This window comes from Natator depressus, chromosome 2, assembly GCF_965152275.1.
Source record: "Natator depressus isolate rNatDep1 chromosome 2, rNatDep2.hap1, whole genome shotgun sequence".
Taxonomy (NCBI): Eukaryota; Metazoa; Chordata; order Testudines; family Cheloniidae; genus Natator; species Natator depressus.
The window spans coordinates 142,308,939-142,335,035 of record NC_134235.1 but is presented as its reverse complement, the minus strand read 5'-3'; the positions used below and the strand labels follow the sequence as shown (position 1 = coordinate 142,335,035).

The 26,097-nt window shown below is 43.6% G+C and overlaps 1 protein-coding gene across 1 annotated transcript in view; it reads right to left on the bottom strand.

The window, feature by feature from the left end:
- The window catches only part of NFX1 (nuclear transcription factor, X-box binding 1), a 218,566-nt gene that overhangs the window by 103,495 nt on the left and 88,974 nt on the right, over positions 1-26,097 (bottom strand). Inside the window, exons 11-13 of the mRNA XM_074945080.1 lie at positions 8,324-8,354; positions 4,315-4,397; positions 1,998-2,106 (exon numbers count right to left, since the gene is read on the bottom strand). Of these exons, the coding sequence (XP_074801181.1) occupies positions 1,998-2,106; positions 4,315-4,397; positions 8,324-8,354 (223 nt within the window). The remainder of the gene's footprint in view (positions 1-1,997; positions 2,107-4,314; positions 4,398-8,323; positions 8,355-26,097) is intronic.

Sequence of the window (26,097 nt, the reverse complement as noted above, 5' to 3'; positions counted from 1 at the left end):
GAACAACATGTTCACTGCTTTCCCTTCATCCACAGAGCCACTTATCTCATCATAGAAGGCAACTAGATTAGTCAGGCATGACTTGCCCTTGGTGAATCCATGCTGACTGTTCCTGAGCACTTTCCTCTCCTCTAAGTGCTTCAGAATTGATTCCTTGAGGACCTGCTCCATAATTTTTCCAGGGACTGAGGTGAGGCTGATTGGCCTGTAGTTCCCAGGATCCTCCTCCTTCCCTTTTTTAAAGATGGGCACTACATTAGCCTTTTTCCAGTCGTCCAGGACTTCCCCGGATCGCCATGAGTTTTCAAAGATAATGGCCAATAGCTCTGCAATCACATCCGCCAACTCCTTTAGCACTCTCGGATGCAACGCATCCGGCCCCATGGACTTGTGCACGTCCAGCTTTTCTAAATAGTCCCAAACCACTTCTTTCTCCACAGAGGGCTGGTCACCTCCTCCCCATGCTGTGCTGCCCAGTGCAGCAGTCTGGGAGCTGACCTTGTTCGTGAAGACAGAGGCAAAAAAAGCATTGATTACATTAGCTTTTTCCACATCCTCTGTCACTAGGTTGCCTCCCTCATTCAGTAAGGGGCCTACGCTTTCCTTGACGAAGAAATGTGGAAGCTGAGCTGAAAGACCTGGGGGACAGCTGGGGAAATACTTGCCAGAAAAAGACAGGAGTGGAGGCGTAATGGGTACTACCTAACTAACTAAAGATTCATTTCTGTAGCAAAATGCATTTAAATACAGAAAGATGGAGACTGGGTTAATTGGGGACAAGGAAGAAGATGAAAACCTTGGATATGGCTACACTCTGGAGATTACACCAGCATAGCCATGTTGGCATAGCTATTCATGCATTACCCTGTAACAGACACAACCTACAATGACAGAAAAGGTTCTTCTGTCTATGTGAAACACCACCTCCTTGGATTCAGTAGTTACATGGTTGGAAGAAGCTGGATCTACACTGGGAGTTAGGTTGGCATAGCTATGTCGATCATGGGTGTGGGGTTTTTTCATACTCCCAACTGACACTTATTTATGTTGATCTAACTTTTAAATGCACATCCAACCCCATCACATACAAGACATCTGTCTGAATCTGTAGGATTTTAGTAATCACCAAAAATTGTTACTATTTGATGGCTGTGTGTTGGTCTCAGTGCAGTACCCAGTGGACAGGTGTTGATTCCACAGAAGTTTCCATAATTCAACACCTGAGCAGAGAGTTCAAGAATTCAAGAGGCATGGAGATGACATAACTTCCATTCCTACTGGTGCTCCCACTCAGCTAGGGTTAAGGTACATGATTGGGCCAGTATGGGGGGGGAGGGATAGCTCAGTGGTTTGAGCATTGGTCTGCTAAACCCAGGGTTGTGAGTTCAATCCTTGAGGGGGCCATTTAGGGATCTGGGGAAAAATTGGGGATTGATCCTACTTTGAGCAGGGGGTTGGACTAGATGACCTCCTGAGGTCCCTTCCAACCCTGAGATTCTATGATTTATACAGTCTGGTTCTGTAGCTAAACAAAGACTTCAGTCTGCAACACTTTCAATTTGACACGTTTTAAAATAAATCTAGTGCTTGTGAAAAGAAACTGGTGAAACACAACTGGGACCTTAATTCTTATGAAGAACTGCTTGTGTTTATGAAGTTAATCTTGTTCCTAAGTGACTGCAGGATCAGGGCCTTGAACTGTAAGTAAAGTTTACTGAAATTAATTTTTTTTTAAATATAAATTCTGTAGTGAAATTATTAAATCTAACAAATAAAATAAATCCATCTAATTCAATTATACAACTTCGTTACCTATGGCAAAATATGGCAATCATGATCATCTCCATAACTGAGTATTTGAATTTTTATTATAGAAAAATAATGCACTTTCAATAATACATCTACTAAGAGAATAAACCTCTTAAAGGATCAGAGTTTAAAATGTCTACAGCGCACTAATCTTCTAAAGATGAACATATGTAGTGCAGTATACTCACTTGTCTGCCAGCATGTTTGACAGTTGCCACGGTGACAAGGTTCTTCACATCTATGAAGGCTACAATTGAGTTTGCGTCCACAAACCAAGGGACACTTATGTTCTTTGTCCTGGGAAAAATATTTATGAAAAATTACTACATTATCAATGCTTTCCCCCTCCCAAAATGCCCCCCAAAATGGCAAAATATGATTAAAATCCACTACTGGCCAGGGCCATATTACTGTACCCAAGAATAGAAGAAATTAACAGTCATTAAGATTCTTTTCATACCACATGCTGAGCATCTATGACTAAGTGGGAATTTTCTGCAATATTTTTATGAAGACTATGTATACCTCAGTTTCCCCACATACTGCAGTGTTACCTAGTTTTTTTTGGGGGGGGGGGGCAGGGGGGAGAAGAGTCTGTATGCTCTCAGGGCAGACTAAAGAGACAGGTGTTAGTGGAACCTTTTAACCTGCTTGTCAGCAGCCTAGCTGTCTGGGACTAAGTGAGCCTTAATCCCTGTGTCAGTGGAGAAACCATAAAGACAACAGCAAATCACCGGGATATTGAAACCTGGCAACCAATGACCACAGATTGTCCCACCTGTCTGCAGGAAGCCAAGCAGCGTTTCCTCAGTTCGGGAACAAAGGACCAGGGAGGTGTGAGATGGGAGCTAAGTGCTAGAGGGTGAAGATCTCCCTGCAAGCACAGCGGTGCAGGGGAAGAGCAAGTCCTATCCCTCCCTAGCCTCGCTGGGACTAGCAGCTAGCAGCCCCCAGCTGGGGCACTCCCAGCAGCACAGGAGAGATCAGACCCATCTCCACCTCCAGGAACCTCCTGTGGCTGCAGGAAGCTCCAGGGGTGCTGCCTTCAGAGCCCAGCTCTGAACGCACTGCAGAAGTGAGGGTGGCAATCCCGTGACCCCCCTACAACAGCTTTGCAACCTCCCCAGAACCCCCTTTTGGGTCTGGATCCCCATGGCTACAACACCATGAAATTTCAGATATAAACATTTTAAAGAGTGAAATTGACCAGATTGGACCATGAATTTGGTAGGGCCCTATTCATTTCTCTTTGCTAACCAAGGTCTTCCTATGCTGCATTCTAGTCAACTATTAAACCCTACAGTTTGACAACACTGGCTGAGTGTCACTGCAGATGCTGGTGGAGGTGCACTGCTCCCTAAGATTGTACAAGTCTCCCTCAGGGGTCTGTCTCAGTGGGACTCGCTAAAATGGAGCTCATGGTGTGATGAAGGCCCAGAGGTCAAGTCTAAGGAGGCAGTGAAACCGCATGGCTTACCCTGGAGGAAGAGTGAGACCCCAAGGGGGTCTGGCATACTGAAAGGATCCTCCCTGAGACTACTCCAAAGCTGGGGTCATAGCACCAATCCTGTAGATCTATGAGAGTCTCTCATTGATCAACTGGAATTTTATCAACCTAGGACTAGTATACACGAAGTTTTGTGCTGGTATAGGATTTGCATTTGGTTAGGGGAGTGGTTTTTTTTTAAAAACCAAAGTTGTTATTTTGTACAACCCCTAGCATGGTCACAGTTATACTGATATATAGATGTCTTACATCAGTATAGTTTACTCCGCTTCCCATATGGGAATAGCTATACTGGCATAAAGCACATTTATACTGGTATAATTGTATCCATACTAAGGGGTTGTACTGCTTTAAGTATACTAGTATGGTTAAAGTGGTACAGCTTGTGTGTTGACAAGCTCTTAGTTCAGTGGTTCTCAACCTATTTTCATATATGCAGCCCAAAATATGTTACCTGGGCTGCAGGTTGAGAACCACAGTGTGCCCCCCCAAAACTCCTTCACAGACCCCTATCCCCAGCAACCCCACTCAGAGACCCCTCCAGAAAGTGGGGCCAGGAGTGGAACCCTGAGCTTGGGGCCGGGCGCCAGCCCCATGGCTGAGCAGCCAGGCCCCCAGAGCCGGCCCCGCAGCGGCCAGGTGGCAGTGCAGCTGGGACCCGAGAGCCCGCCCTGTGGGGCCCAGGCAGCAGGGCAGCCGGGACCCGAGCCCTAGGGCCTTTAGCACTTCTCTGCACTGCAGCGGTGTGCTAATTGGGCTGCATGTGACCTGCGGGCCATGGGTTGAGAACCACTGTCTTAGTTACACAATCACACTTGGGTGCACAGCATTAATCCTAAAGACTTTTTGAACAAAGTGCAAGGATGAATATTTTACATTACAAAACAGGGAATCTACATCTCAGCAGCCTTTTCACATACTATTTAAAAAAAAAAAAAGAAGGTATAGATGTAGCATTTTACACTGAACCATTTCTTATACTGTATAAATGAACTTACCACACAGCAAATTTCATTACACTTGTGTCGTCCACATGACCGTTTCTTGTTACATCGCTTGTCACACATAAATGTAATATCAGCTGTTCCAGTAGAAAAAATGTGTTTATATTTATTTAAACATTCAACCTTTGACTACATATTATACGATTGTAATAAGTAAATGTGTGTAGCAAGACCACACTAAAAATAATATGATGAAATGAAGAAAAGAGAGTACATTCTTACAGAGGCAGCACAAATCACTGTATAGAGAGGCTAATATAATGAGACACTGGACCAAACTGTCTTTTATAATTAGTTTGAGATATAAGCCTGGTGGTTGTATATTGGCTTCTTGCTTAATAGCGTCAGTATTAAAATGACCACCACTAGTCTTTAATTAAGGGGAACGTTCCTGGTAAGAAAATACCACCATTTGATTCTTAGACAATTCAAACTGGCGACAGATTATAAACTGACAATATACTGATTAAATGTTCAGAGCAAAAAGTCCCTGTAAACAGCAAGTTACAAGAGAAGTGGAATCACTTGTGAGGTACCTCCAAAGTGGGTGCATTTCAGTTTACATCCAAATACCTACAGCAATATCTAAGCATGCCGCAGAATAGTGACGAGTACTGATACAAACATAATTTGGAAGTTTACATTAACATACTTAGAACTACTTAAATATATTAAGAAAGTGGTTTATGAAACAGCTAATAGATTTTAAAAATCTGAAAATTTGACCATCTTTATGTTGCCACATAAAGTAGGGAATGTTAGTTACCGGTGACACTGTTGTAGTCTCCTCAACTCCCATCCTACAACACTGAATTCAAAGACAGTGTTATGGTGACACCTACTGGAAGCAGTGAGGCAAAGCATTCTAAAGCCCTGCCCCTGATTCCATAAGTCTCAGCCACAACTGCATCCCATCAGGAAAAGAACTTCCAGATCTATAGAGAAGGAAACAGTATGAAAGACAGAAAGAAATAAAACAAGCAGCAAAACAAACCCAAAGGGGAGGTGGATGAGATATAGTATAGAAGAGGAGAAGACAGACAGAATTACTGGTAATTTTTGCCTTTGTTGTAAGTCTCTCTCTTCTATCCTACAACACTGGATTAAGGCACAAAAAGAGGATGCAGCAAGCAGTAACCTGAGGAGGTGGGACTACCTTAACATGCCACTATCAGGTCCTTGCAGCCAAAGGAAGTATCCTGAGAAGTGGAGATACGTAATTGATGACAATTTATAAAGGAGTGAGGAGATGATCATGCTGCTGTCTTACACACCTTGTTCACGAAAGCTTCAGCATGTTCACTGCTCATGAAGATTTATCTAGCTACGTGGAATCTGACAAGTTTATCTGACAGTCTGGGCATATGCTTTAAGAATACAGCATAAGACCCACCTAGCAAAAGCTATGGTAGATGCAGCATTACCTTTGTAACCCTGCTTTGACTTTCTAAACTCTCAGAATAGGATAAAAGTTGACAACATACTTAACATCCAATAAATGCAGCTTCTAGTCATGGGTGGGGAATACTAGATTAGGATTGAAGGGAGAAGAACAATAGATAGAACTTGGTATTCATCTTGTGAACAAATTCTGAACAAAGCCAAAAAATATCCTTCTGGAAAACGAGGGAGATAAGGAGGAGAGAAGATGGGAGTTCAACTCATTCACTCACTCTGGAAAGAAAAACCATCTTAAAGGAAATAATTTTGTCCTAAGGCCTCTCATGGGAGTTGGTTGCATCAAAATCGACGTGGATGAGGATCAAGTTCCATTGAGGATCACAGGATGAATCACTCATCTTTGAAACCATTTCTTGAATAGCGACAGAGGCAAATCCAAAATATCTTGGTGCCACATCAGGCCACAAAGAATTTCCAGCTCTGAGAGCAGGAGAGCATACATTCTGCTGCTCTCCAGACAGTGGAGAAGCCTCGCTTTGAGAAATGGCTCCCTTCAAGCTGAATGAAGCCAGACTGAAATGAAGGCAAATGTAAAACAGAACCTGGAGAAAATAGGTCCAGGATACTGGGAAGCACTAATCACTAATAAGCTCATCAAATCAAAACCAGCAACAGAAGAGTGGTTGTGAAACAGAATCACAAATCCAGTTCATCAGCCTGAGCAGCAGGAAAAGCAGCACTACAATTTCCTACTCTACCTCTCGGTTGAGGGACACAAACACATGCAGGGCACAGGCACAGCCCCAATGGATAGTGCAGGTCAAAAGATTTCAGTCTTGTGCGCATGTGAAGAACAGTGGTACTGCTGTTCTTTTTTCTTCTAATGGTCCCTTGGCACTAAGTAAGAACACTGCAGAACTCTGCGGCCTAGTGGACAATCCAGACCCCCTGAAAACCAAGAATTTTTCAGCACTGGACTTTGGAGTCTCCTAAGGTTGAAAGTGTGCAAAAGAGCCTGGAATCAGTTCTTATTCTGAACCTGTCCTCAAAACTCTCATGGCTTCCTGTATCACGTGGATCCTAGTTGGGACATGCAATGCTTCTGACAAATGAAAATCTAGAAAAAGCAGCACTAAATTGGCAAATGCCAAGCATGTCAAGAATTGAATACAAGTGTCTGAAATGGGAAATGTTGAGCCACAAGATGAACAGCCTTCACTATTCCTAATGGTTAAACACCAGTGACTAAAGCCTCCCCCAACCACACAGGAAATTTCCTCTAATAAAACAAAGAGAAGATTAAAAGATTGAAAAGTTAAAAACCGCTGTATTGGTCTAAAATCGACCACTCAGTAGAAATAAAAGGGTAGACCCACTACCAATAAGCAATTGGCTAGACGTATTCTGTGAGTTTTTTATTTTTGCCTTCCTCTGAAGCATTAGAGATGGGGTGGACCAGTGCTCTGAGGTGGTACATAGAATTCATTCTAGAAAACTGACTAGTGTCTCTTGCTCATAACGGTCAGTGTTATGCTGATCATGAGATTTGGGGTTGGGAAGGAATTTTTCTCTAGGTCAGTTTGGAAGGGACCTTGGGTTTTTTTTTTTTGCCTTCCTCTGTAGCATGGGGTTCACCTGCTGGGATCATCTGGGCAGATCTCACCTAATCAATTCCCTTCCATTGCAGGGGCCTCTGCCATTGGTGGCAGCTTGGTCTCTCCTGTTCTATGCCTGTGGGACACAGTATAGTCTGATGAGGACTGAAACGTTTTGGACTATATGAAGTCTTTGGGCTTAATATGGATTGGAACTACAATCCAATTAGAAAATATTGCTTATGAAAACTTGAAACATTAAGAATTTCAGGAGGAGAAACAAACTCAGATACATTTTATGCTGCACACTTTGTTAACTTTTTTAAACAACTATTCTGATCTAAAACACTAAACTTAGGGTTAAGATTGCACAAGTGCATTTGACACAACAGTGAAAATACTAGAAAAAGGGGGAAAAACTTTAGAAAATAAGGTTAAGTAATTGGTGGAGACTTTTTTTGTCTGAAAAGTTCTAACGGGCTTCCCCTCCATGAGGTCACAAGTATAGATTTAATAAAAGATCTATTCAGAAGGAGAATAAACCAACTATTTGCATTGGAAATTTCCAACTCTGAAAGCACATAGAAAGGTATATTAATGTATTTACTATTATTTGAATCCTTCTACCAATTTGATGAATCAGCATATAAATATATACACACCCATGCTTTGATTCCAAAGAATTTAAAGATTTTGACCCTATTTAAGTGAACAAGAGTGTTAAATATCTAAATTAAACTTAAAAAGAGCAATCAAAGCAAATAATATAGTACAAAAAGGTAGCAAAAATATGTAAAACCCAAGACCACCAACTTTGCACATGAAATCAGAGTATTCTGTAGTGGATGAAACTGACACTATACTTCATACAACCTCCACCGGCATCTGATCTCTTCATCCACATACTTTCATTCAATATATGAAGTAACAAACACAAAAAATACATCAGTTTGAGTAGAATGTTTTTAAAGCTTCTATTTCACGGTTAGTATATTACAACTATTTACCTTTATTTTTGAGGAGGGCACATGGGACTTCCTAAGAAACAGATAGGAAAAGATTAAATCACAGCAAATGATATGTAGTGAGAGCTTAATGTTCTAGAAAGCGAACAACTACAGACAGTATATCAAATGAAAAAAAAAAAAGTCAAGCAATTGGTTTTTAGCTACTACAAATATTCGCATATGCAGTAAGTGGGACAAAAAACCTGATCATAAAAGGAGGGAAAAAAATGGAGGCTACTGACCTGTAACAGGATGGTCTGGTCTCTATCTGTATTCCACACAAGGGTAGGTGTGCACACCATGTGCCTGTGATCAGAGATTTCTAGCAAGTAGTGCCCATTGGTCCTGCAAGTTTTTCTCCTCATGCTCCGAACTGATGGTAGGGGCATCAGACCAATGCCTCTCCAGTTCCTCTCTTATCACTAAGCAGAAGAATTTGAAGCAGAGGGGAAGGAGGCTGCGTAGTGGAATACAGATAAGGACCAGATATTTTGAAGAACCTCCAGTTACAGGTCAGTAACTTCTGTCTCTTCTTGGAACACGAGTCCCTATGTGTATTCTACCTGTGGGTGATTGATAAGCAGTGTTTAACAGGAGGGGGTATGAGGATGCAGTTGGTATAGATGCTTGTAATACCACAGTCCGAACAGCTACATCTGTAGAGGACACTTGAACTAAGGCCTAATATTTTGTGAACGTATCACAGAACTCCAGGTAGCCGATCCATGGATGTCCAGTATAGGTACCTCTTGAAGAGATGTTGTCGAGGTTGCTTGTGCTCTTGTGGAATGGGCTCTCACCACATTCAGGGGAGAAGTGTGTCAACTGGACAAACAGAATGATGCAGCCAGAGATACAGTTAGAGAGTCTTTGAGCAGATAATACCTGCCCTCACAACCATTCCACTATAGTGCCAAACAGCCTTAGTGATTTATTAATTGATTTTGTCCTTTGCAAGTAGAACACTACAGCTTGTCTGATGTCCAAAGAGTGAAGTCTCCTCGTCTCTTTGGAAGTATGAGATTTTGAAAAGAATGCCATTAAGCAGATAGGTCAATTGATGCAAAGCTCAGAAATTTCTTTAGGGATGAATTTCAGGTGAAGGTGAAGGCAAAGGGAAACCTGCTGATGAAAATAGCAAAACCACAAGTGCTCCCAGTTGGCTCTGGCTTCTGGCCAATGTGATAGCAACTAAAAAGGTGATCTTCATGGGAATGTGCATCATACAACATGTTGCCAATGATTCAAATGGTGACTTGGTAAGTACTGACTGTACAAGGTTGAGGTCCCATTGTAATGCAGTTTTCACCACTAATGAGAAGACCGTACCTAGACCTTTCAGGAATCTAATTGTTGTTGGGTCAGTAAAAATGGAATATCCTTTTACTGGAGGACAGAAGGCATGATTGCTGCTTGTTGGACCCACAGGGGAGACACTAAGATTTACTAAGATTAAAAACTCAAACAACACTAAAATATTAAAGCAAAACTATGTACAATATATTTACAGGTTTGAAGAAGAAAGCAGCACTGAGAAATCTGTGGATATAGCAGATTCTGACTCAAGCCATGCGGCAGTAAGAAGGAAATAGAGAGGTGTCAGTCTGCCCCACCCCTTGTGCAATTGATTCAGAGCACGGGTCAATTGCACAGGTGCGGGCCAATGGACACTACTTGCTAGAAACCTCCAATTTCACGCACATGGGGTGGACGTGTACCCATGTGTGGAATACACACAGGACAAAGCAGTCAAAGAAGAACCTCAAAATACCCATTTTATTTTATGTTTACATATCACACCAATTTTTAACTACTCTTTTTCTTAGAGGTTCTTCAACACAAACAGTAAAGTAGTGCACCGTTTTTTTACCTCCTCACCTCATTCCCAAAGAAATATTAGCTATATTAATGGTGACAACATCTATGAAGGGAACAGACAATGCAAAGCAAACACTAACAGAGCATCCCTTTTACCTATCCAGAAGACTATTTTATTTTCCTGCTTCTAAAAAAAAGCTACAGCACATCTGACTGTTTTTGTCTATTATTTTCAAAGATTCAAGTGATAAATCCAAATCCATTTTTTAAAAAATTAATGGGGGAGAAAATGGAGGAGATATTTTGCACTTTCACCGGAGATCTATTAATAATAATAAAATAATGCACTCATTTTAAAAAATTCTACTGTAATCTGTTGGGGTTATTTTGCTTCAGTACCATTTTGCTGCACTGTTGGGAATCCTATTACATATCCCAGAACAAAAGTTTCCATTAATAGTCAATTTAAATCTTACCAGAAATATGACATCTCGTAACAAGAAATTCTCAAGTCTGAAATTCATGACTGAAGGGTTAACCACACCCGTATGTCCACAGTGGCAATCAATACTGTCAGAGTTTTGTTGCTTGAACTACCTCCCATATGCACCCAACAAAAGCATCATAGTCCAGTCAAAAAACTTTCAAATAAGTTGTGATAACCTTTAAATTGTCTACTCTCATATTAAGTCCGAAAGCCATGCCAGATGCAGTAGCAAGCAGTCTATCAAGAAAAGAAGGGATGGGAAGCAGAGGCGACGAGTGGGGAGGGGGCATGCTGGGTCATATACTACCCCCACCCCCGAGATTGCTCGGTCACATGGAGCAGTGGGCCTCCCTCCCTGTGGAGCAGCTGAGCTTCGCCAGGCAGGTAGAGGCAGAGGCAGGAAGCTGCCTGGAGAGGCCGCTGCTTTCCTGGAGAGGGGAGGGTGGCCATGAGGGTGGGAAGGGGGTGTTCCAGGGCTGTGTCCCCACACTGTCAGCAGGCTTGGGTTGTCTATGAGGAGAAGAGGGGATCTCTTCTCAGAAGATGCTCTAATTCTTGCTATCCCAAGAAACAGATGTTTGGAATGAGAGAAAATGGAGACTTAAATGGGAGAAAAGAAGCAACTTGATCAGTATCCCTGCTATTGAAGGGATAGACTCATAGAATATCAGGGTTGGAAAGGACCTCAGGAGGTCATCTAGTCCAACCCCCTGCTCAAAGCAGGACCTAATCCCCAACTAAATCATCCCAGCCAGGGCTTTGTCAAGCCTGACCTTAAAAACCTCTAAGGAAAGAGATTCCACCACCTCCCTAGGTAACGCATTCCAGTGATTCATTACCCTCCTAGTGAAAAAGCTTTTCTTAATATCCACCTAAACCTCCCCCACTGCAACTTGAGACCATTACTCCCTGTTCTGTCATCTGCTACCACTGAGAACAGTCTATATCCATCCTCTTTGGAACCCAATTTCAGGTAGCTGAAAGCAGCTATCAAATACCCCCTCATTCTTCTCTTCTGCAGACTAAACAATCCCAGTTCCCTCAGCCTGTCCTCATAAGTCATGTGTTCCAGTCCCCTAATAATTTCCGTTGCCCTCTGCTGGACGCTTTCCAATTTTTTCACATCCTTCTTGTAGTGTGGGGCCCAAAACTGGACATAGTACTCCAGATGAGGCCTCACCAATGTCGAATAGAGGGGAATCATCACGTCCCTCGATCTGCTGGCAATGCCCCTACTTATACATCCCAAAATGCCATTGGCCTTCTTGGCAACAAGGGCACACTGTTGACTCATATCCAGCTTCTTGTCCACTGTAACCCCTAGGTGCTTTTCTGCAGAACTGCTGCCTAGCCACTTGGTCCCTAGTCTGTAGCAGTGCATGGGATTCTTCCGTCCTAAGTGCAGGACTCTGCACTTGTCCTTGTTGAACCTCATCAGATTTCTTTTGGCCCAATCCTCTAATTTGTGTAGGTCCCTCTGTATCCTATCCCTACCCTCCAGCATATCTACCTCTCCTCCCAGTTTAGTGTCATCTGCAAAGTTGCTGAGGGTGCAATCCAAGCCGTCCTCCAGATCATTAATGAAGATATTGAACAAAACCGGCTCCAGGACCGACCCTTGGGGCACTTCGCTTGATACCAGCTGCCAAGCAGACATGGAGACATTGATCACTACCCATTGAGCCCGACGATATAGCCAGCTTTCTATCCACCTTTTTGTCCATTCATCCAGCCCATACTACTTTAACTTGCTGGCAAGAATACTGTGGGAGACCACATCAAAAGCTTTGCTAAAGTCAATGAATAACACATCCACTGCTTTCCCCTCATCCACAGAGCCAGTTACCTCATCATAGAAGGCAACTAGATTAGTCAGGCATGACTTGCCCTTGGTGAATCCATGCTGACTGTTCCTGATCACTTTCCTCTCCTCCAAGTGCTTCAGAATTGATTCCTTGAGGACCTGCTCCATGATTTTTCCAGGGACTGAGGTGAGGCTGACTGGCCTGTAGTTCCCAGGATCCTTCTCCTTCCCTTTTTTAAAGACGGGCACTACATTAGCCATTTTCCAGTCATCCGGGACCTGCCCAATCACCGTGAGTTTTCAGAGATAATGGCCAATGGCTCTGCAATCACATCTACCAACTCCTTTAGCACCCTCGGATGTAGTGCATCCGGCCCCATGGACTTGTGCTCGTCCAGCTTTTCTCAATAGTCCCGAACCACTTCTTTCTCCACAGAGGGCTGGTCACCTCCTCCCCATGCTGTGCTGCCCAGTTCAGTGGTCTGGGAGCTGACCTTGTTCATGAAGACAGAGGCGAAAAAAGCATTGAGTACATTAGCTTTTTCCACATCCTCTGTCACGAGGTTGCCTCCCCCATTCAGTAAGTGGCCCACACTTTCCCTGACCTTCTTCTTGTTGCTAACATACCTGTAGAAACCCTTTTGTTACGCTTAACATCCCTTGCTAGCTGCAACTCCAAGGTTGATTTGGCCTTCCTGATTTCACACCCGTATGCCTGAGCAATATTTTTATACTCCCCCCGGTCATTTGTCCAATCTTCCACTTCTTGGAAGCTTCTTTTTTGTGTTTAAGATCACTCCTCCCCGGCAAGGGGAGTAGCGCTAAAATCGACCTTGCTGGGTTGAATTTGGGGTGCTGACTCAAATGGACGGTATTGGCCTCTGGGAGCTATCCCAGAGTGCTCCAATGTGACCGCTCTGGATAGAAATTTGAACTCCGATGCACTAGCCAGGTATACAGGAAAGGCCTTGGGAACTTTTGAATTTCATTTCCTGTTTGGTCAGCGTGGCGAGCTCAGCAGCACAGGTGACCATGCAGTCCTCCCAGAATTGCAAACGAGCTCCAGCATGGACCAAAAGGGAGACACTGGATCTGATTGCTGTATGGGGAGAAGCATCTGTGCAGGCAGAACTCTGATCAAAAAGAAGAAATGCCAATATATTTGCCAAAATCTCACAGGGCATGATGAAGAGAAGCTACAACAGGGACACACAGCAGTGCCACATGAAAGTTAAGGAGCTCAGGCAAGCGTACCAAAAGACAAAGGAGGCAAAGGGATGCTCTGGGTCAGAGCCCCACACCTGCCGCTTCTATGATCAGCTGCACGGCATTCTAGGGGGGACCCTACCACTACCCCACCACTGTCCGTGGACACCTGCAAGGGGGGAGTCTCATGCAACAGGGAAGAGGATTTTGTGGATGAGGAGGAGGAGGGGAATGCGCAGTAGGCAAGCGGTGAATCCGTTCTCCCCAGTTGCCAGGACCTTTTCATCACCCTGAAGCCAATCCCCGACCCTGAAGCCGGAGAAGGCGCCTCTGGTGAGTGCACATTTGTAACTACAGTACACGGTTTAAAAGCAATAGCGTTTCATGTTTGATTTGCCCTGAAGACTTGGGATGCATTCGCGGTCAGTACAGCTATTGGAAAAGTCTGTTCACATGTCTGGGGATGGAGCGAGAATCCTCTAGGGACATTTCCATGAAGCTCTCCTGGAGGTACTCTGAAAGCCTTTGCAGAAGGTTTCTGGGGAGGGCTGCCTTATTTCGTCCTCCATAGTAGGACACTTTACCAAGGCAAGCCAGTAGCAAGTATTCTGGAATCACTGCAGCACAAAGCATGGCAGCGAATGGCCCTAGGTTTTGGTTGCATTCAAGCAACATTCGGTCTATATCTTTCTGCGTTAGCCTCAGGGGAGTGATATCATTCATGGTCAACTGGCTGAAATAGGCAAATTTTTGTAAGGTAACAGTAAAAGGACCCCGTTCATGCTGGGCTGTTTGTGCTTGGCTAAAAGGGATCATCCTGGAGAATAGCCAAGCGGTGGGGGGGAGGGTGAAGGGATCATCCCAGAGAATAGCCATGCGGTGGGGTGGGAGGAGGTGTGTGCTGCACATCCACCCAAAAGCAGCAACCCCTCCTTTTAAATGTGAAACCCAACCCATTGCTTGCTATGGGAAAGGATGGCGCTGCAGTTTGAAACCATTCCCACATGGTATACGTAAGAAGCCAACCCCGCGTACCCTGTGCCTTACCATGTGTCACAGGAGTCCCTCCCCACGCTGAACTCTAGGGTACAGATGTGGGGACCCGCATGAAAGACCCCCTAAGCTTATTTTTACCAGCTTAGGTTAAAAACTTTCCCAAGGCACAAATTTCGCCTTGTCCTTGAACAGTATGCTACCACCACCGAGTGATTTAGACGAAGAACAGGGAAAGGACCACTTGGAGTTCCTATTTCCCCAAAATACCGCCCCCCAAGCCCTTACCTCCCCTTTCCTGGGGAGGCTTGAGAATAAACAAGATGAGCACAGACCAGCCTTGGATTTTTAAGACCCAAAAAACCCAATCAGGTTCTTAAAAAATAGAACTTTATTATTAGAACAAAAAAAGATAAAGAGAACAACTCTGTAAGATCAGAATGGAAGACAGTCTTACAGGCAGTCAGATTCAAATCATAGAGAATCCCTCTAGGCAAAACCTTAAGTTACAAAAAGGCACAAAAACAGGAATACGCATTTCCTCCAGCACAGCGAATTTCACAAGCCAAAACAAAGAAAACCTAACGCATTTTCTAGCTAGATTACTAACTAACTTTACAGGAGTTGGAGGGCTTGCATCCTTGATCTGTTCCTGGTTCCCGGCAAAGGTATCACACAGACAGACAAAAACCTCCCCCCCCCCCTTTATATTTATGACACCATGGCTGCCTGGAAACCCGAATTCAGTTGCCCAGCCGTGTGTGATGTGTCACCATACTGGCAGGCTCTCAATATAAAAGGAAAAATGTGACCTTGTACCTAAAGCACATGTGCTGTCTGCTGTGAATTGCTTGATTCACTGTGAAAGAGTATCCCTTTTGTTCTCAGAAATGTATCATCTTAAATTTTACTCTCCCTTTTTATCTCCCCCCCACCCCCAGGTGCAAATGTTTCTATGCTCCCCCTATCATCTCCGTCCCTGAGGTTATTGCAGATTAGAAGGCGAAAAAAATGCACTCGTGATGACATGTCTTCCAAGCTCATGCAGTCCCCCCGCACTGATAGGGCACAGCTTAATGCATGGAGGCATTCAGTGTTAGAGGCCAGGAAAGCATTAAGAGAGCATGAAGAGCAGAGGCAGGAGGCGATGCTGAGGCTAATGGGGGAGCAAACGGATATGATGAAGCATCTGGTGGAGCTTCAGAAAAGCCAACAGGAGCACAGACCCCCCACTGCATCCATTGTATAACCGCGTGACCTCCTCCCCAAGTTCCATATCCTCCTCACCCAGATGCCCAAGAACGCAGTGGGGGGAGGCTCCGGGCACCCAGCTACTGCACTCCAGAGGATGGCCCAAGCAACAGAAGGCTGTCATTCAAACAGTTTGATTTGTAGCGTGGCTACAAAAAGCAATGTGGCCTTGTCCTTCCCTCCCACCCCACCCAGGCTACCTTGTCAGTTAACTCACTTTTTTATTTTATTAATAAAGAAAGAATGCATGGTTTCAAAACAATAGTTACTTTATTTCAAAAGGGGGAGGGACAGTGGTTTGGTTACAGGGAATTAAAATCAACTAAGGGGAGCGGGTTTGCATCAAGGAGAAACACACACAATGGTCACACCCGTAGCCTGGCCAGTCATGAAACTGGTTTTCAAAGCCTCTCTGATGCGCAGTGCGCCTAGCTGTGCTCTTCTAATCACCCTGGTGTCTGGCTGCTCAAAATCGGATGCCAGGCAATTTGCCTCAACCTCCCACCCCGCCATAATCGTCTCCCCCTTACTCTCACAGATATGATGGAGCATACAGCAAGCAGTAATAACAATGGGAATGTTGGTTGTGCTGAGGTCTGACCTAGTTAGCAAACAGCACCAGCGAGCTTTTAAATGTCCAAAGGCACATTCTACCATCATTCTGCACTTGCTCAGCCTATAGTTGAACTGCTCCTTACTACTGTCCAGGTTGCCTGTGTAAGGCTTCATGAGTAGGCTGGGTCCCCAAGGATAACTATTGGCATTTCAACATCCCCAACAGTAATTTTCTGGTCTGGGAAGTAAGTTCCTTCTTGCGGCTGCTCGAACAGCCTGGAGTTCCTAAATATGCAAGAGTCATGCACCTTTCCCGGCCATCCCATGTTGATGTTGGTGAAACGTCCCTTGTGATCCACCAGTGCTTGCAACACCATTGAGAAGTACCCCTTGCAGTTTATGTACTGGTTGGCAAGGTAGTCCGGTGCCAAGATAGGGATATGCGTTCCGTCTATCACCCCACCACAGCTAGGGAACCACACTGCAGCAAAGCCATCCACTATGACTTGCACATTTCCCAGAATCACTACCCTTGATAACAGAACGTCAATGATTGCACTGGCTACTTGGATCACAGCAGCCTGCACAGTGGACTTGCCCACTCCAAATTGATTCCTGACTGACCGGTAGCTGTCTGGCATTGCAAGCTTCCACAGGGCTATCGCCACTCGCTTCTCAACTGTCAGGGCAGCTCTCATCTTGGTATTCCTGTGCTTCAGGGTGGGGAAAAGCAACTCACAGAGTTCAAGGAAAGTGGCCTTACGCATGCGAAAGTTTCACAGCCACTGTGAATCATTCCATACCTGCAACACTATGCGGTCCCACAAGTCTGTGCTCGTTTCCCGAGCCCAGAATTGGCGTTCCACTGTATCAACCAGCCTTACTGCCACCATGGATGTCCCAACTGCCACAGCCCGTCCTTTCACGAACTTCTGTGTCCATATCCTTATCAAAATCGTCCTTGTGCTGGTGTCTCTTAGCCCGGTTATGTATATACTCCAGGATAACGCGTGAGGTGTTTACAATGCTCACAACAGCAGCAGTGACGGTGAACTGAGTGGGCTCCTTGCTTGCCGTGGTATGGCATTCTGCAGGAAAGCTGAGCTGCAGCAGAAGCGGTGGATGACGACAACATGGAGAAATTTGCTATTGAGACTGAGCTCATTTACAAGAGCAGGAGAGTAGAGTTGCAGCGGAAGTGGTGGATGATGACGGTTAGCAGTTGCACCGTCTGCTAACAACAGCACCCAGGACACAACAGCAGCGGTGACGGTGAGCTGAGCAGGCTCCATGCTTGCCGTGGTATGGCGTCTGTACGGAAAAAAGGCGCAAAACGATTGTCTGCCATTGCTTTCACGGAGGGAGGGGCGACTGACGACATGTACCCAAAACCACCTGCAACAATGTTTTTGATGAGTTTCATGAGGTATGTACATGCTGGACTGCCAGTAAAGGAGGTCCATATGAATTTAAAAGAGATAGGGGGAAGAAACATGGAATGGAATCCGTAAGGTTGGGCAGAGACTATAGCCTTAGAAAATAATAAGAGTAAGAAATGTACACAACAGGCCACAAAATTGGCAGGGCAACTAACAGAAACAGAAACAAAAACAACAACAAAAAAAGCAGCAAGAGAAGCAACAGAGATCTGAAATGCTTCTGCTCTCCTAGCAGGGTGGCAAGCAGTTCAGAGACATTATACGTTACAGAAAGCACAGGAACAGAATAAATGTTGGAAATAGCTGTAAAGAATCTTCAAAAAATAGAAGTGCCATCCTCGGTTATAAATATTGGTCAGCAATGGGCTTCGGGTACCTATACAGTGCCTGAAGAATGGAAACAGAAATGGAAAAAGGTGGCCTGACAAAAATTAAAAGATGTAACATGGAGTGATTGGAATGGGTGCTGCAATGGGGACATTGGGAATGACCCAAACTGGCCACGGGCCTCTTGCATTGTCTGATAAAAGCCAGGTTCCACTAAAAGCTAAACTGAGTCCTAGACTGGTGTCTGTCAGAACAGGAAAAGTAAGTGCACAGGAGGGAGAAGTAGCAAACAATACTTTCACTGGATTGGTAAATCAGATGAAGGAAAAAATGGAACAGTTCACAGAGCACATTAGGAAACTGGAGCTGCGACTTTATCATGGGGGAGTGGATAAAAACGAATTACAAAGTGAAATACTGAGAGTGAGCAGTTTAATACCTAAAATTGATGCATTAATACATGGAGTTGCCCCAAAACAGTTAACTGTAGCAAGGCAAGGGCACTCTTGCAATCTATTTGGCATGAGGACAAAAGCAACAGACACTGGGGGAACAAATTCAGATATTGCAAGAGCAAGTAATGACCCCTACTCTCATCTCAGAGCCAGGATAAAAACCAGGGGTGCAGGTTCCCAACTGCTTTAACCCATGGAGCCTCAGCTCAGAGCTAATAATATAATCTTCTTTCTCAAATATTTTTACTTCAGTTAAGTTTTCCCTTATATCCTCTCTCAGTTTGCTAAACTCACTGCTGCTGCCTGTACTTTAAGATAATTTGATAGAGTTAATCTCTCTTGGCTCAGGTATCCCTCCCTTCCTAGGTTGTACTTCCCCACTCCCTTCCCCTGCACTCCCCGCCTCTTCTCACTTCTGCTTTCTCTCTCTGTTTTAAAAGTTAAAAGTTATAGTTATTCCAGAAACCACCATTGCTAAAAAAGACAAAAACAACTGAAAACAGAATAAAATAAAGAGAAAATTAGGTAAAAGTTTTACTTTAAATAAATCCAGTAAATTAATTATTTACACTCTTCAGGAATCAACAGCTGGAATCACTCCTAATTTTCTTGAAGATATGGCTGCCAAGCAACAGAAATGCAGACTCTGCTTCTAATTCTAACCACTGACTAATATTTGAAACATTTCCATATAGAAGAGTTTTTAAAGTAAAGTAATATAAAGAAATGGAAAATGCCTTAACTTATGAATCTAATACAACAAAGGGGGAAAATATCTTCATATGAATTTTTATCAATTCTTATTAAAAGTTTAAAATGAAACGGTAATAACTTGCTTATTTAGATCTTTAACTCTTTTGCTCACCCGTTTATTTTCTATAATGCATTGCTTTAATACCTAAGGTTCTTAATGCCTTATCTTGTATAGTTATAAATATAATTCTGGTGCCATTAATTTTGTCCTGTATGTTGCTCTGTGCTGTGTGTCACGTGACCACTTTTGTCTTTTATTTTGTTACAACAAAAGTCAATTTTATACTTTTTAAAAATATAAATGGTACCACATTATTTTAATATTATGGTTGGGGTATAACCATCGTAACAGTATTAACCAATTAATTTTTTTTGCAAAAGCTCAAAAAGGCCTCAGTTATAAATATATGTACATATATTTCTGCCTCAACAAATAATGCAATTGCAAACAAAAAGAATTCTCTTTTAGTAATCACAAGGGGATTTTTTAGTCAAAAGAAAAAATGTAAAGCGAAACATCACCAGTAATTCAACAACAGTAATATTAACAAAATGTCAATTTCTTGTTTGGGTTTTTATAAACTTGTTTGCACCTTTATTAAGTATTAAAATATAGTTATAAGAATGTTATAGCAAAAATGGTAAAAAAAGATATCAATATAAACTATGTCTGGTTATGTTCCAAAATGTTAAAGCTAACCAAACAATTTCAACACATTAACACCTTTTTTTCCCAAATACATCTAAGTGTTATAAAAGTTTAATACTCTCAATGTGTTTTCATAGACCAGCATTTAAAATTCAGTTTGGTTTAATGTTTACACTCTTTCTTTAATGTTATGTTAAAGGGAAGTAGTGGTGGTTAAAGTTTGTGCTTCTAAACAGTTAGCAGAAGTGGAATTGGTATCACAAGCAAATTAACTCTAGAAAGCTTGGATAAAAATTCTGTTACTAACTCTTTTGCTAAAACAGAGTGCTCAGCAGAGGAGAGCAGTACTCCTTCTCACAGAAGATCGTGTACATCTATTTCAGCAGTTAAGCACTATATTTAGTATATAAAAAATTAATAATGCACACTAAGTTAATCTGTGTATTAAATCTGGGTTACTGAAAAAAAGAGGAATGTAAAAACTTTATTCTGTTAATCAACTTAAGCTGTTTATGGTTGCATCCCACCGACTGAAGACACCAGAAGACATCAGTACACAGTGAAGAAACCCCCAGGCATCAAGAAAAGAAAAATGAAGTGCTTTATAAACAACAGACTAGCCAACTACACCTCAGTCTACTATATATGGACAATTAGGTAGGCAATCAGCTAAATACCACTAGCTGGACCAGGTCTAACTGTCATTTAAACTGTATATTATTAAGTAAAGTGAGTTCATGTGCCGGTGGTTTTAAATCTTTACCATTGAAATATGAATGAATTTAGCTACTGTGTAAACGTCACTGTATTATTGTTTATATTGCTAAACGGTTTAACCAACACACAGGTAAAAATTAAACTAATGGCAGCCAACAACAAAGCAAGGAAACAACAAACCAGTAAAGAAGTTATTTGTACTGTTTATGGAAGTTACATAGTAACTACCATAACCAACTCATTAGGAAATATTTTTTAATCACCTAACCTTATTAGTAACAACCAGCTAGCTGGCATTGGCATTGTTGGTGTATAACAAAAACAGTAATGAGTTAGCAATATGTCAAATTGTGCAAACAAATTCCCTGTTAGTAACAGTCAAAATTTGGGGTCAGTGACACTGCATCCAAAATGAAGCAGGTCATTCAAAACAATCTTGTTCGGTGTCTGGCTAACAATTAAATTCTGACACAGCAATATTTGGTAAATTGGTTACTGTCCATTCAGTAGGTTTATCTGGAAGACAGCATCTATAAGAAATAACTGGATCTACGTCAACTACTGGTGTATCAGAGGTATGCAACAAATGGAAGACAGAAGCTAGCTGTTCCTGTTTCCTGCCCAGCGAAGCTGATCAGAGGATTACTCCTGGGGGAATTCTATGCCACTGCAAACATGCAGAATTCATGTCTGATACAGAATTTCCCCCCCACCCCCTTGAAAATACAGTCCACTGAAAAAGTGCTGCAGTTCCACCTTTTGCCCACCAGAGGCCGCTGTGGCACCAGAACAGCCAGCTGACCAGCAGTAACAGCTAGCCGCTGCGTTCATCACAGCAGCCTGCCTGTGGAGCCAGGTTAGGAGGCAGAGTGGGGCCCACAGGGCTGCTGGGAGATCACAGACTGGAGTTCAGAAGGGCTAGTGAGGGGAGCGGGACAGACTGGGTCACGGGCACAGGAGCTTGTGGGGTGACAGTATTGAACCAGGGGATGAATGGAGGGGCACATGGAAACAGTGGGTGCAGGCACACTCAGGGACAGGGACAGACGTGCCTGACTGAATGGAAGAGCCAGGGTCTGCATAGTTGGGCTTCCCAACTCCCTAGCAATCCCTCCAAAAAGAAAATGTTCCATACTTCTCCTATCCACACCCAACAACCCTCCTGGTTCACTCCCAGGCTCCTTCCTTCTCCCTCAGTTCCTCCATTACCTCTGACTCCCCCGAGCCTTTGTACTTCTTCTGAGGGGTGCAGGAAATAGATTTCTTTTTTGTAGTTTAATTTAAAGTTCTGTATTAACATGCCTAGTAAGGAATCTATTTGTCAAACACATTTCCTGAATCTTTTTTGTCTGTATTGTTACAGACATACTTGCTGACAAGTATTTTGAAATAAAATTACCAAAATATTGAAACTCGTGTGATTATATTATGTTATTTTGACAAATAAAATATGCAGAATTTTAAAATATTGTCCACAGAAATTTTTAATTTTTTGGTGCTGAATTCCCTCAGGAATAGAGGGTGACAACCAGCAGTAAGGGTAACCTGTAACATGGATGTACAGTATTGTGTAGTTAGTAACTAATTACAAAAAATTTATATATAAAGGCCTCATTTGTGATGTGTCTACTCCAAACTTCTGTTTTACTTCTTATATACATAGCACTGTGGGACACCCTGAAATAATGCCTATCCCAGTATTCCAAAACACTCATCCTACTACTAATGATAATACAGATGGTAACTGTAATTGCCCTAATATGAGTGTGTTGCTATCTGCAGAACCAAAGTAAAAGGGCCAGACGACAACACCAGATTAGAAAAGGATTGTGATGCTCAAATATGAGGCAGTGTCACATGTACACGAGGGGGAGGGGGGGCCCAGGGATAGCTCAGTGGTTTGAGCATTAGCTTGCTAAACCCAGGGTTGTGAGTTCAATCCTTGAGGGGGCCATTTAGGCATATGGGGCAAAAACTGGTTGGATGATTTAATTGTGGATTGGTCCTGCTTTGAGCAGGATGATCTCTTGAGGTCCCTTCCAACCCTGATATTCTGTGATACCCATATTATATATATGGGAATATATGTATAGTATGTGTGCCCAAATCTCAAACATAAAATTACATTCCTCAAAGTTCCTGAGCTAACATTCCCAGGCCCACCGTAAGGGACTAAGACATAACTGGAACTTAAAATCTGTCCACCAGTCATACGAGGGAATGTGAAGACCAAGGAGCAGATGGGGAATGAATGTGGAGAAGGTAAAATAAGGTGGCCATATAACAGTGTTTAGCCCACTGGGACATCTTCAGTCCATGCATTATGCTTTTTTCGTGACAATGGTTAAAATATCCTCCCCATAAAAAGACAAAAAGTGGGGGAATGTAGTAGAAAGAGAGAGCCTGAGATATGAGGCCTGGTATAAGGGCCTGGTGTAAGACCTAAGGCCCAAACAAAAGTCAAGCCCTGCCCTGTTACAAAGCAGATGCCAGCCTGCAGGTTCACCGTCCAATACATGAACTTGGCAAGAACAGGGCTGGCGTTGCAAAAACACAAGCACGCCTAGGAACTAAGTAGTCATGTAAGCACATTCTAGAAGGGTAGTGCCAGAAAACCCCAATACAAGGTTATGGTGTAAACACACTCCCTGAAGATGGTACAGGGACTTACTGACCCCTCTTAAAGATACAGTCAGGATCATAGGATGATGGATAGAGATGCTTTGATTAAACCAAGAAGTACAATGTAAAGGGTGGTAACTAACCACATCAGAGGGGCAATAGGTAATTTATTTGTATCAGTGTATAAAAGAGGGGTCACAGACAGGGTGTTGTTGTTTAGCCGAGGGGGGAATGGAAAGTCCCGCTGTTGACAGAACTGAATCCATTGTAATGGGCATACATGTGTTAACGTACCTGTAACCATTGAGCCAGGACTCTAGGACAGTGCTTCGTGGACAATAAACCTGGCCAAGTTCCTTTGCTACTGAATGGAGCCTGTGGTCTTCTTGGACTGGAGCCTGCTGGACAGGCTATCTGGCCAGAGCAAGAGCAGCACACAGCGAGAACACACACACACAGCCAATAACTGATGACACACATAAGGAGAGGTAACTCATCCTGTGCAGTTAAAAACTATTTTTTTGAGATGTGCCCCCCATAGGTACTCCACTTCAGAGGGGGGTGGGTGGGTGGGTGTGTATGTGTGTGTGTGCATGCGCGTGCGTGCGCGCCCCATGCAACTTCAATTGGAAATTTTCATTAGCATCCACTTGGCCTGTTCATCTGTCCCATACATTCTTGTGCTCCACACAGAGGTCTGTGCAGGCAAACCACCCTCAACTCCTTCTCTACCACAATCTTCCATAGAGGAAACTCTGAAGCAGAGGGGAAGGAGGATAGGTAGTGATCATCAACAGGGGGACAGAGCTCGAAGAACCACAGTTACTGCAAAGGGTGAGTAAATGGAGGTTACTTACTGTACCTGGAGATTTTTCAAAGTGTGTGGTCCCTATCTGTTGTATTCCACAAGTGGGTACACGTGTGCCATGTGCCCGAGTCCAGAAATTCTTCAAAGCAGCGTCTCTTGACGCTCACATGCGCAACAGTTTCTCTCGTGCTCCCGACTGAGGGTATAAGAGGCAGTATGGATCAGTGCCTCTCCTATTCCTCTTTTTACAGAATCCGAAGCAGAGGGGATGGAGGGCAGGTAGGGGAATACAGTTAGGGACCACACATCTTGAAGAACCTCCAGTTACAATAAGTACCCTCTATTTCTTCCTCGAGTGATTGTCCTTGTGTTTATTCCACACGTGGTTGACTAGCAGAGAGTGCAAGGAAGCTGGTATACAGTTGCAGCTTGAGTTAGAGCATAGTGTGTCATGAACATTTGGACAGACCTCGAAGTTGCTGCTCCGCAGCAGAACGTCCGATGAGGATGATGTGAAAGCAGCTTCTGCTCACATGGAGTGAGCTGTAATACCCCCAGGAGGGGGAAGTTTTGCTGCAGGTATTGTTATACATGTTTCCATAGGTTCAAAGGGCGGACCTGAGAGTGTTGTCTGGACACGGTTAAGGACCCATTGAGAGGTAAGTTTAATGACTGGTGGGAAGGTTCTGATCAAGCCCTTCATACATCACACAGTAGCCACGTGCATAAAGACAGAACATCCCTTCACCGGAAGGAGAAAGGCACTAATCAATGCTAGGTGTACTCGCAGCAAACTTAGAGCCAGGTCTAAAGTCTTTAAGCAGAGGAGATAGTTTAGGATAACTGGAATGCACATGGTGGTGGTGACGTACCTAGGCTGAAAAGTACCACCATTTAGCCAGGTAGCAGGCTCTAGTAGAATCCTTTTTAGTTTGGATAAGGATTTCCTGAACAAGGACAGAGCATGAATGTTTTATTTCTGATGCCCATCCAAGTACCAGGCCATGAGGTGGAGTGAGCCCAGGTTAGGGTGCTTGATCTCCCCCTTACCCCCATCCTGAGCCAGGAGATCCTAAAAGAGTCATATTCTGATAGGTGAGTGTCCTGACATCATTCGGAGTTCCATGAACCAGAACTGTCTGGACCAGTGGGGTGCTAGGAAGATAATGGTGGCTCTTTTGTGACAGATCTACTGTACATCTTGAGGTAGTAGGGGGAAGGAAGGAAAGGTCATCCATCCAGGACAGCAGGAGAGCATCGCCCTTGCATTCGCAGTTTATGGCTTCCCTGGAGCAATACGTGGGAAGCTTTTTGTTCATCTGGGATGCAAAGAGATCTCAGCGGAGTACCCCACTATGCGAACATGTTGGTTAGAAATGTGTTGTGGATCTCCCATTTCTGGTCTGCAGATAAGCATCTGCTTAACCTGTCTGTCAGGGAGCTGTGAATCAATATAACTGTCCACCTCTCTCTAGAAGTGCACAATACCGAAGAATTAGAGCACCCTGAGGTGGGTGCTGATGGAGGTTTAGCCTTATATCATAGCAAGGAACCCATCACGGGAGGTACCAGAGGTAGAGCTATGTCCAACTGTATCAGTCTGGAAGAATGTCTCTCTTTGCTATCTCTATCATGTCCAGATGGAACCAAAGCTTGCTTGGAGCAGTGTTTGCTCTTAGAAGAGCTTCAGGGTTTTCCAGTCCCGCTGGAACTAGAGGAGCCCCTTGTTTCTACAGTACCTATTCAAGAAGTTGAATTTTTTGAGATGGTTGACCTACTGGAAGACCAAGGACTTTTCAGAGCAGACTGTTTACAAGGAGAGTCAGAGCTCTTCTTCCAGAGACCTTCTGAAGAGGCCTCTGGAGTCTCTCTCTTTCTGAGGGGGAGTGC